The 13209-nt window shown below is 37.0% G+C and overlaps 2 protein-coding genes across 3 annotated transcripts in view; both read left to right on the top strand.

The window, feature by feature from the left end:
• Positions 1-2471, top strand: part of LOC134791209 (hemolymph lipopolysaccharide-binding protein-like) — a 54794-nt gene extending 52323 nt beyond the window's left edge. For both annotated transcript variants that reach the window (XM_063762182.1, XM_063762181.1), the window contains exons 5-8: positions 348-539; positions 902-1035; positions 1351-1477; positions 1778-2471. In XM_063762182.1, coding sequence (XP_063618252.1) covers positions 348-539; positions 902-1035; positions 1351-1477; positions 1778-1965 — 641 coding nt within the window. In that variant the 3' untranslated portion in view covers positions 1966-2471. The remainder of the gene's footprint in view (positions 1-347; positions 540-901; positions 1036-1350; positions 1478-1777) is intronic.
• The window catches only part of LOC134791252 (small ribosomal subunit protein mS33), a 271224-nt gene that overhangs the window by 179650 nt on the left and 78365 nt on the right, over positions 1-13209 (top strand). The window lies entirely within an intron of this gene.

Raw genomic sequence — 13209 nt, 5'->3', positions numbered from 1 at the left:
ATTATTAGTAAAAAGTGTGGAAGGTTGTATAGTCACCTGCAATAATATGTTAGACAGCGAAGGGCGCAAAAATATCTAACTTATTTGTACCTAGAGCCTTAAGAGCGTGTCACATATTTTTACGGCCTTCGAAGAGTAACATGAGTATTATTGCAGGTGACTAAAGATTTGGTCCTATTTTCCAGCAGTTTCTCTACATAGTCAAGATCTCATCCCCGGGGCTGCTGGAGACCCACCAACGACCAACCAACTACAAGTCGGTGTAGTGTGCATTTTACAGTTTCAGGATGGCTCTGGCTTTCTCCTGCACATACCTGCCTACATATGACACAAATTCTACTTTCCAGGAGTTCCCCTGGAGAGGATCCCGCACCACTGGGCTTCTGGTGAGCCTGACAATGACCAGGACTCGGAGCAGTGCATCCTGCAGCTGAAGGATGGCTCGCTGGCTGATGTCAGGTGCAACGACACCTTCCCGTACATCTGCTATCGCAAGTACACCAACCAGATAACCAACGCCTGCGGCACTTTTGACAATGGTGAGTGTTGCTTTGGAATCTCCCAGCTTCTGTCTAAAACTTCGTTACGACAGAAACCCTACACTTTATGTACTTCCTTTTTTTACCATTATGTACCTACTAAGCTCTCATTCATTTTGTGCAAGACTGAGCAAGAAACATGCTAACATCACCCAGTCTTAAATTCAAACAGAGATTTTTAGCTGAACAGAGTGGTCTCCATTCTCCAATTTGCCCTTCGGACAGCAGTGGCGACTTCTAGTTTTTTTGTGGTCTAGCCACACAGTCCACACACGCATAGCGATCTACTTTCATTGGGATCGATTTTCACGCTCGGTATCTACATATTTTCTCTGTATCCAAATCAATGTTAACGTCAACAGAGTACCAGCTTGACTCGCGCACGGGCAGCTGCTACAAGTTCCACCTGGTCCCGCGCACCTGGTCGCGCGCGCACATGGCCTGCACGGCCGAGGGTGGCCATCTGGCCGTCATCAACAGCGGAGCCGAAGCCAAGGTACCAATACCAAGTCCGAACCGGTTTTTTAAATATTTTATTCTTAATGGAACTTTCAGAACTTTCTCTATGGTACTATCGTTTGTCTTGGTTATAGTTATAGTCGTTTCATTTTGCCTACTAAATGCTAAAACGTGTCGACATAACAAAGCCGACAATTTGTTCTCAACAACTTTAAAAAGTGTTTTTAAATTTTAAGTTCGTGGCGTATCTACAATGTTCTGTGCGTTACACCGCATGCGACTCTCCCTAGCTTTTCCATCCTGTTGTTTAATACATAACTTTCTCCTTTGTTTTTATTCCTTTATCATTCAGGTCCTAGAGGAGCTATTCGCTAAGAACCCGGCCGGCAAGCTGCAGGCCAGAGCGCCGTTCGGCAAGGACATCGTCTTCATTGGCTTCCATGACTGGAACGAGCACGGAGAATGGCTCACCGTCCAAGGTAAATTCATAAAATATTTACCTATTATATCCTCGATCGAGACTTAGTAAAAGCTCCATACAGCATATTTTGAAGTGAAAACTTCTTTACCGGCGCTGTGCACTTTTTGTGATGGGAAAAAAAATGTTAAACTCGCGACAGGTCACGTGACCGTAACCGTCACGATTCGTAAGACGTAAGATGGACACGTGACCTGATTGAAAAACTGTTACAATGTCATTGAGTTTTCACTTCCGCCGGCACTCCCGGAGTGCAACCCGTTGTTTTTTTTTTAATTTGCTATTTGATATAACCTTGCAGGGCAAACCCTAGAGGAGGCGGGCTACGCGCGCTGGTCGGGCGGGCAGCCAGACAACGGGACGCACAACGAGCACCGCGGGGAGTTCTGCGGCGGCATCTTCCGCTCTGCTCAGCTGGATGATCTGTGGTGCGCGATGCCGTATCACTTCATCTGTGAGAAGGCTCCCGACAGTTTGTTGTGGGATTAACAGTAAACCATAGAAACAACACCCATAGGTTCCATCACCTCGACGATCTGTGGCGCTGCATGACGTATCATTCAATCTGTGATCTGTGAGAAGGCCCCTGATTAGTTTGCTGTGGGACGAACCGAAGAACCATCACAACACCCGCACGTTCCACCTCCTCCACAACCTGTGGTGCGGCATGCCGCATCACTTCATCTGTGAGAATACACCACACCCGACAGCCTTTAATTGTGGGATGAACAGTGGATCAACACTTCCAGTTCACCTCCAAGAGAGCTTCGGATGCTGTTTTATAAATTTTTTGTTTAACTTTTTATAAAATGTATTCAGTCGCTGTTAAATACAGCAGAGCTAAATGGGCAAGGTGTTTTAAAACATCAATACAATACATGTAACTTTTTTTGTTAAGAGAGCGTACGTATGAGTACGTAGATCGTTTTGAAGACTCTCCCCTTAACGTCTCTCATACTTCTGTTGTTGACTGTCCATTGCTATTTGTTGTAACATATTTTCACATTAATAAATTAACTAATGTAAGAGGTTTGAGGTTTGGCATTTGAACAGTATCCTAAGTACGCTGGCGCAGCGTTGGGACTCGCCCCTGTCAAGCGGTGTGTGCAGCTACACTCACCTGTTGCTGTTCCGCCGCGAAAGCTATAAATGTTTTGTTTTGTTTGTTTGTTTCGTCTTAATTATAATACTAACTATAGATATAAGTTATTGTAATACCTAACCCTTTATATGGACAATATGTTCGAAATAAAAATATTTCATTTCATTTCATTTCATTTCATTTATCTTCAAGTTTCCAACCTGCATTAGGTATTTGATTGTGTTTTCATAAGGTAAGCACTGTAACAAAAGCCTAAGAGCTGCAACAAAACTGCATTATAAACACAGAATGGCGAAACATTTACCTCCGATGTTAACGTATGCAAATCCCTTTGTCCAAGCCTCGTGGGCTTACCTTTACACATTTTCACTTTTGTGGTTGCATTATTCTCATTTCAGTGCTTTGTGCTCCGGATTAAGTTTAATGTCATTTTCATAGGTAGGTATAAACCTGCGCCCGTTAAAAACTTTCAATCGCATTTACAACCTCGTCATCAAAACTTAAGTACTTACTGAAAACTCTATACAAGAGAGCCCGGATGTACCTATTTCAACTATTATTTGCTTCGGAAACGTGGTTATTATACTTGCTTTTGTTTCAACAAAAAGTTTGCTAAGATTTATTTTGGTTTATTCCAAAAATGATTTTATTTAGATAGGAAGATATACAAAAAGTTTATAGTCTTACCTTACCGGTTAAGAAAGAACTATACGTTAGTTAAAAACAATAAGCTTTTCGATGCAGGTTGAAAATATGTTATTTACCTCGCTCACCGTTCGCTAATCTAAATACGTTTCGAATAAACGGGGCATAAGCCAAAATGAAAATGGTACCTACCTACATCGATACATGCCAAACGAAACGAAAAATCCGTATGACAAATGCTGCGAAAAGTGACGTGACCATTTCCATGTCACTTGGCTAGCCCTAAAACGTTCACTTCGCGCGCGCTTCTCGCTCGTTCTATCAATTAATTGAACGATACCTACACTTGCCTACACTAACCGTTTCATTTTAAACAGTTCCGTAATATTAGTAACTCAGCTAGCTACAAATGCTGTAAGATGTTCGGAAGGCAGTGAGTTAGTGCAGCGGTGCAGCGTGCAGTAGAATCGTTCCACTGCAGTTATTAACGGTAATCGCATCCAGCGCCCCGCTCAATAATGAAGCCAGCTCGGTTTTGGACTTATGATGTTAATGAACAGCTTGAGAAAATTTAAGCTTTTATAACTGCAATTAGCTACTACTACTACTCAAATTGTGTCTTTATCTCACACTAAACTTTGAGACCCTATAAAAGTGCTTAAAATGTTTTTAGGTAAGTTTTGAGAGTGAGTTCGAAAACTAGAATCGACAAAGTGGAATATTTCGGCTGCTATTTAACTGATCACCAGATTTAGTAAAATTTAATACCGAAAAAATATATTTTACCACCCTAAAATAATAAATGATCACCAAAATTATAACACCATTTTAATGTGAAATGATTACCAATTTTATTACATTTTACTATCCTATTAAAGGAAATGACACCAAACTAATCATTATTAACCCAAAAATAGTAAATGATTACCAAATTTCCAACCCCATTTTAATGTGAAATGATAACCAAATTTTTACATCTTGCTGTCCTATTAAAGAAAATGACACCAAAATAATCATTGTAAACCCAAAAATAGTAAATGACCACCAAAATTAGAACTCTATTTTAATGTAAAATTATAACCAATTTTTTAAATCTTGCTATCCTATTAAAGCAAATTACTCCAAAATAATCATTGTAAACCCAAAAATAGTAAATGACCACCAAAATTGTAACCAAATCTTAATTAAAAATGTGCAAATATTTCATATATTGTTATCCTATTAAATTAATTAATCCACTTCGTCACCTTTTTCTAGTAGCATTTTATTTCTGTAACAGTCGCAGTTCTAACCTAACCTAACCCACTTTTCTAGTAGCATTTCGTTTCTGTAAGGGTCGCAGTTCAAACCTAGGCTAACCCACTTTTCTAGTAGCATTTCTTTTCTGCAAGGGTCGCAGTTCAAACCTAACCTAACCCACTTTTCTAGTAGCATTTCGTTTCTGTAAGGGTCAGAGTTCAAACCTAACCCACTTTTCTAGTAGCATTTCGTTTCTGTAAAGGTCGCAGTTCAAACCTAACCTAACCTACTTTACTAGTACCATTTCGTTTCTGTAAGGGTCGCAGTTCAAACCTAACCTAACCCACTTTTCTAGTAGCATTTCGTTTCTGTATGGGTCGCAGTTCAAACCTAACCTAACCCACTTTTCTAGTAGCATTTCTTTTCTGTAAGGGTCGCAGTTCAAACCTAACCTAACCCACTTTTCTAGTAGCATTTCTTTTCTGTAAGGGTCGCAGTTCAAACCTAACCTAACCCACTTTTCTAGTAGCATTTCTTTTCTGTAAGGGTCGCAGTTCAAATCTAACCTAACCCACTTTTCTATATGGATAAAAGTTGAAAAACCGCTCTGTACAGCGAAGATGGCTGTAACTAGAGCTGAGCGTTCAGTTTCGCCCCGTTATTAAGTGTAATCGGATCTTCCGGCGCGCCGGACCGACTCGCCCGGTTCCGGCGCCGGAAGATAACATCTAACTTAATGGTCTTCCGGTTAACAATACGTTCTGACTCAATCCACCCGTTTGCTATAAAAGTGATAAAATGCTCTGGACTTTACAGATATTTCAGGTAAAAGGAGAAATCGGGAAATAAACTCATAAAATTATTATTTTCGGCTGTAATTCTAATTAAGTACAGAAGTCAGTGATGATTTTAAAAACGATATAAAAATGCATAAAATAATTGGTTTGCTAATATTTCATGTTTAAAAACTGGATTATGCGATCGATAACACAAACGCAATTCTTCCTATTCGCAATTCCCATAAGTATACAATATGGATTTCACACAACTGTAGTTTACTATATTCGTGATTCCACACAGTTGTTTTTTTTTACGCAATCGAGATTCTTTCCTATTCATGATTCTACCCAATATGGGTTCAACGCGACTGCACTTTACTACATTCGTAATTGCACTCAGTTGTTATTTTTACACAATAATATCGTCGGTATACTTCTAAAACATGATAACTACTTGAAACATAGTTTCGAGAAAACGCGAGTTGAAAGTTTGATCCTCAAATAAGGGAATTTAGAAACGCGTTTTGACAAATTTACTTTCACACTTAAAATTTTTGGATATTATACTGTCTATAAACTGATAAAAGTGATATTTTTAAACCGAATAATATAAAATATTGGCCGCCAAAAGCATGGGATGTGTTATTAGTTATCATGTTTTGCCTGTATAAAAAATGGACTGATTTTTGTGAATTTGTTTATAATCATATAAAAAATAATTATATAGAATTAAAAATAACGACAGTGATAAAAAATACTCGTTCACACGGCATTATAAGCAAATTCTAAAAACTAACGTAGCAATAAAAAGTAATAAATTACATGCAACGTATTATTATTTACAGGTAAACAGTTATAAGTGTTTCTGATATTACAATTTTTGACTTTTCCCTTTTTTATTGGAGAAACATGTGACAATACACTCCTTATTTACTAAATTACTTCAAAAAATTATGATATTGATTTTATTAGCGTTTAGCGAGCATACTTAAATCAGTTTTAAGTGAATTTAATATTATCTAGTTATATAATAGATCGCGTATTGAAATAAATGTCTACAGGTAAATAGTAATGAATAATGTTATAATATTTTACCAGTTGCTATAACTAGGTTCTAAATTATAGTCACATTCAGGCAAAAAATGTTAACGTTACTTTATATATTTTGCGTGACCAGTTTTATGTTGTTTTAAATACCCTTATTATTTTTTACGTGTACATTATATTTCATTTCCTGTCTGTCAGTACTTTTTTACACTCTGTAACTTTGTAAATAATAAACATAAATAAAAAATTGTCACATACATATTTAAAACAATAAAATGTGAACAAAACTGTATAAATAACTCATTTTTGACCATTTTGTCAGTTATCATGTTTTGGAAGTATACCGACGATATAGCGTTTCATCTTATAAGAACGTCGAACAATATTGCAGTAAGCAAAATACCTCTAAGAGCGCGTCTTACACCTGCATTTTCTAAACACTTCATATTCCCGTTCCGAATAGCAATATTTCAAAATGCTAGTGAATTTCGGCACAATGTCGTGAATATTTAAAATGAGCCGTCACAAGCGAAGACGCTGCAAGTATTTGCACCCGCGCGGAGATGCAATTTTAATACTGCTGCATATTTCCACTACGACTGCTGCCCGCCTCGCGTATATAGGTACCTACCTAACAGCTATTGATAAAGCAGTTTTAATTTGGAATTTATTGCGAGGGAATAAAGTAGAGTTTTGAATGAGGTTCCGAAAGGCTCTTACGACTTATAAGCGTGGTGCGAGGCAGGAGGCAACAATGCCGCGGCGAATTTCAAGTCGTTGGTATATTTTTATTTTGTTTATTTGTTGCATTTTGGGCTTAGGCACTAGTGTCCTGACCTTTGCAATATTGTTAGCCTCTATTGTTGTCTGGGAAACTTATTTCATCTTCTGATAGGTATCATTCGAAGCACAACATCTTACATAAACTGAAAATAGTAGTATCTATGGCAGCGCTCGGCAACAAGCGGCCCGCGAACCTCTCGGTTGCGGCCCGCGAGCCTCAGGAAGTATTTTGTATGTAATATTAACAAACGACAATGTCTGCTAAAGTCACAAATATTACCAAAGTGCGGCCCGCGTCAACTTCGTTTACCAGTGTAGTAAATAAAGGTAGTGGACCCCGCAGTAATTCCTCAGCCAGAAAAACTTTACAGTTTGATAAAGTATCAATAAATAAAAAGTATTGTATAAATTTCCAAAGAATAATTTGGAAAAATGCTCCGTTCAAACTTTCTTCACCGGACATATTCATGTAACGTATTGCAACAATATACGAAATATCAAAAAAATATCCCAGCAGAAATACCAATAAATAAAATATCATTTTTTGGCGTGTCTTGGACCGGAAAATTGCTCCGTCTAATTTTTTCACTGGAATGCCATTTTATTGCAGTTTTATACCTACAAAATGAAAATCTAAAAAAATTACCATGTAACTGTACTATTTTCAGAAATTGCCTTTTTACTCGCTGTGGAAAATTTCTCTATCCATTTTATTTACTGAATTAAGTTCACAGTTGTCTTTCTATTCAACTATAAAAACATCCAAAAAATAACAAGCGTATTAAAAACTAAACATATGGGAGCAGTGTGTATGTGTAGGGAGCGGGGTGTACAAGGGATGATATTTCTTTTGGATATTTTGGATTTAAGTGTATACGTGACTACTTAGTACATATTTAAAAAGAAATCAGGCTGAGAAATTTTCCACTCTCAGTTTTTAATAGTTCTAAAATACATAAATTTGGGTATGCATTTTTTTTGATTTTCTTACCCACTACGCCAAATTATATTCTAAGATCATATAAGAAGAAAAAAATTACAGAGCGATTTTCCGATGAAAATGAGCGACAAAAAAAGGAATTATCATAAAAAAATATTCTCATGTTTGACAAAAGTTTTAGATTTTTTCTAGCATTACATACTGATACAAATAACTTATTTGGTAAAATAATTTTGGACGGAGGAATTACTCAGTTCAATATATAAACAGATTTGTATTTTTACGTGTAAATACCTAACTTAGGAGTGTTTTTTTTGGATATTTGGGGGAAGTCCGGGCATAGTGAACACCTTAAGCTTTGACTTGACATAACAGAAAAAATTAACAAGGAAGAAATGAAAAAAAAGTCAATAATAAGTCTTTATTTAATAAGCTTTTAATTTAAAACAACACTAGCCTCCAATGTTTAATAATTGCTGCAATTTTGAACAAAACGTAAAAAAAGATATTTTATTCGCTTTGCCCAGGGTGCCGGGCAAAGTGAAACAGGCCTCCGGGCAAATCAAATATCACTCATAAAATCTTAGTGAACTTTTAAACTTAGTGAACTTTTAGTTCATTTCAATAATATTATTTAGAAAAAGCTGTCACAAGTAACTTTTGATATATTTTCACTAATTTCATAAGCATAAGTCTTCACGGCATCTCTGAAGACATTTTAACACAGCGAATCCACGTTCTGATAGCCATTTCCATGACGTCTGTTAGCCAGGAGCCATGATCGATCTTTTTTTGATATTTATATACCATCTGTAACAACATATTATCATTAAAAAAATGTACCTAATAAATTCAAAGTGAACACGCTATCCGCTTTGCCCGATCCACTTTGCCCATTCAGTCAGTTAAGGAAATTAAGAATTAAAAAAAAAAACTGTTGGATTGTTTTAAAAGAAAATGCGTTTGTAAAAGGAAGACACTTTAATAAGCAATAGAAGCATCTTGAATTAAAATTCGAGATAATTACTATGACAAAATAACATACAATGTACTTACCTTTCAAAATCGAATATTTTGCACTAAAAACACATTTTGACTCGTCACCGACGACGCTCACAGAGCCGCTCATAGAGCGAAGGATCCTGAACATCATATAGGCGCGTGGTGCGGCAAAGTCGAATAGTTAATAGGGAGCCCGAATTCGCTATGCCTGGGGTGTTCGCTTTACCCCACCTTCCCCTATATGTTAGTTTCGGCTCATACTATACAATAACCAAGCAAAATTTTATCGACTGAGAAATTAATGCATGGGTCTCCATACAACAACTTGCTTCATTTACTACACTAGTGGCCCTTCGCTGCTAAAAGGTTGCCGACCGCTGATCTATGGTCGTAAAATCATTACCCTTCCCGTAGTAGTAGTTAGGTAACTATAAAAACAAGAAAGTTCATATACCTACTTTCTTTAACGATATACAATAATACAACTGAAAATAAATGAGAATTAGACATGTTCTCGTGATATTGTTTATTGAACTTGGCCTGACACGCTGCCGCGGGTCTAGATCAAGCCAACTTTAACCTTTTAAGGTTTGGTTGAAGACTGCCCATGCAAGTATAGTCTAACTTCCGTGTGTTTTTTTGATTAAAAACGTGATAAAAATCAATATAAAACTAAATTTTTGCCCACTCTTAACCCACAGTTCGTAAACCCTAAAGCAAAGTTATGAATGGTCAAATACGTTAAAAGAGTGTTAGGTACCTACTTTTAGTTACGTAACCTAGGGTTACCAAACGTCAGGAATGTTCCTGACATGTCAGGAATTTTGAATTTAATGAATTAATAGACTCCATAATGTAAATAATGTATAAAAATATCAAATGTGATCAACTTAATTTATGAGATAAATATAACTTAATAAATAACTTGCTTAATACCTAGATATTTTCTTATTGAAATCATGTCTCATTAGCAAAGTATCCTCTACCTAGTCGGTACGGCTATCGCTTATGGCTCGGTAACATTGCATCTATGCATGTGTGGTGACCGAGGTCAGGAGCTTTATGTAAACCCTTCTTAATGCAGTGTCTGCGAAGTGTGTAGTGCCTATGTGGTATTTGCCCGGCCCACTTCGGCTGAGAGAGGTCACTCACCAAATTGCCTCGAGCTTTGGTCGGCGCTGTAAAAAGTAAGTAGCTACTAGATGCAGCGTAGTTTGTGAAAGGGTTACAGGTTAGACCTTTTCAAGTTACAAACGCACAACCCAATTATAATGTTATATTACGAGTAGGTACCTACCTAGGTTAATATTACCTATAGCATGGACACTGGACAGGTATCTTTGAAATAAGATAGTATTACTAACTATTTGACTACTTTATTACCTGCCCTACCATCCGTCTAAAAGACCTATAAAATACCCTGTTTATGTTAACCCTACAATGCATACAGTTTAGTGATGTACCGACTATTGATTTGGCCGACTAGCCGACCAGCCGACTAATCGGCGCTCGAATGGCCGATTAGTCGGCCGACTATAACGGCCGAGATCATTAGTTTCGTAAAAGTTTAGGCGAATAGTTTTGCTCCTTTAGTTGTGCTATTCATCATATTGACTTGGCTAAAAGGTGTTCTTTACAAGTTCAAAGACCTACCTATTACAAGAATCCTCGTTCAATTTCTGTCTTTCTTTTATTTTGCGATCCTGCGAACAGACCGTCCGTACAGCTTGTAGGAGGTATTTCCAAGGCTCTATTTCCCGTACGTAGTCGCCAGTTAAGAACCTATCCCCTGTGGTCAGCGTCTTTACGAGCAACGTGCCCTGTCTAAGTCTCAAAATTTTGCAATAACATTAATAGTTCCCAGTAGTACCATTAAAAAAAAACTAAATAATAATAAAATTATTTAACTATAGAACTTGCACACGAAATTACACGAGAATCAGTTAAGATCGACTTGTAGAGGAAAACACCAGCCCACCAACATAAGGTAACGATCAGACGGTCAATTTTATGAACAGAAGTTTTCGTATGCACCCTGAATAGGTATTTTAGTAGAATAGACATAAAACATATGGTAAATATTTACTGTTGATTCTTTTTTTTCTGTTTTTCTTTCAATAATAAAGTGCCGACTAATCGGCCATTTTTCCGACTAGTCGCCAACTAATCGCCGACTACAAATGCGGCCGGATAGTCGGCTTTCCCGACTAGTCAGCGACTAGTCGGTACATCCCTAATACAGTTCCATATATGTCACAAGTGTCACAACCGAAATATGTGCGAATTGTGTCAAGAATCAGGTAGGCAGCGACATCTGTTATACTTTGAAGGTTACTTTACATTCAAGGCTACTACAATAGTTCGGGGTGTTGTCGCTAGGTAGCAATAAATATCCAAGGTGTCGGGTGATCGATCAAATTTCGGGAGTTGGTGCAAAAATCAGTTTTGGCAAGTTTCGAAGTGCGACAAAAAAATCATTTTAAGGTTAAACAACAAGAAAAAATGTATATTGTGACTGTTAAACTATGCATTATTCCATAGTAAGTTTAATTTTATAGTTCTGCAATGTTTAGATAACGTCGAGCAATATTTTTCAAACGTTCCCGATATGGCACACCATGCATTGAGGTTCATATTGCTTATACAAAACAAGTGGGGAAGCTTGCACTTGTCAGAGTCTTTATCACGTTGGCATAAGTTTTAATTTGGCGTAATCTGTAGGAACGGTTATTTATGGTTTTACGGCACACTCATGTTAAAAATGTACACATTTGAGAACTTCTGTCCAAGGCATAAGGCTCAAAATTGTTAACCTGTTTTTAGAGCTGATAACAGCTGATTAAATTAATAATTATGTATAGTTTTTAGATGATGCGAAAGTAACCTATTGCCTCACAATAATTATTAAGTACATATATGTATTAGTTAGTAAGTCTTTTTTTTTTGTGGCAATAAAATATTTGAAGTTTGAAGTTTAATCCTAACGGGATGCGGATAATGAGCATTATTTATCAATCCTTTGCATGTAAAGATGATCGGGATCAGGATGATGGGATCTTCGGGTGCCGATAGTGAATTTAACTTTGAAATATTGCGGGCAACCATAAATCAGGCCTGTGAAGAATTTAGCGATTCATAATAGTCGATCATTATGTCCTGAGTTAGTTGAACTGACGCCAGTTACATAGGACTTATTTTTAACTAACACACACCTCCATACACATTTTGGAGTTGGCATCAAGTTCAATAATAGGTCACCAATGTGTTCAATGAACACCTACACGTCCTACAATCTGATTCTGTAGAATCCACCTACAACACCATAAGTTTTGGTAATGCTGATGCTGGTAATACATCACTACTAGAGCTCCAAGCTGGCCTCATCAGGACTAAGTAAAAATACAAAAATCTCATCAAAAACATCATACAAGGTCGCTAAATCCATAAAAGTCACTTAAAAGCAATTCACAACCATAAAAACTGTTGATAGCATTACAAAAAGAAACGGAACATATAAAAACGAAAATGTGCCATATATTTCTGTATGAATATACTCTATACCTTAATGCATGAAGTTCCTCATATGGAACACAGATAAAAAACCTTTTATTTTCCAAAATATGCGTTGTATATTTTTTATTATTATTTTTCCCTAAGAGTAAACACATCAAAAAAAAACAAAAAAGTCATGCATTGTAGGGTTAAAAACGTTTACCTCGACAAAGCTGTGTCAGGTTTCCGTCCTGTGACGCGCGGAGGGGCGGGGGAGGGGCGAGTGCCGTGGCGCCGCTTCGTGAGCTGTGCCATCCGGTGTCGTAGTGGCAACACGAACTACTTACATATACGAGTACTATATTGTCTATTTGGCTGTTTTCTATATACGAGTACCTAAGTATTTCTCTGTATGTTATTTCTATGTCTTTTTCTTCTTGTCTGTTACCTTCCGTGATTGTTCTCACTTGATGCTCTCATCGGAAGATCAGCGCTGGAAGCCACCGCCCGCCAGCAACATGCTGAGATGGGGCCATTTCGTGGCACTTTAATCTTACTTTGTGTTTTCTTTTATATTATGTATTGTATCGATTGTTTGTGCTTACGAATAAATCTATTATATTCTATTTATAAATATTTATCACGAATAAATCTATTCTATTCTATTTATAATATCATATAAATGTCGTTGTCTAAGTACTCAC

This window comes from Cydia splendana, chromosome 6 (assembly GCF_910591565.1).
Source record: "Cydia splendana chromosome 6, ilCydSple1.2, whole genome shotgun sequence".
Lineage (NCBI taxonomy): Eukaryota > Metazoa > Arthropoda > Insecta > Lepidoptera > Tortricidae > Cydia > Cydia splendana.
This window is presented reverse-complemented; position numbering and strand designations above follow the sequence as displayed.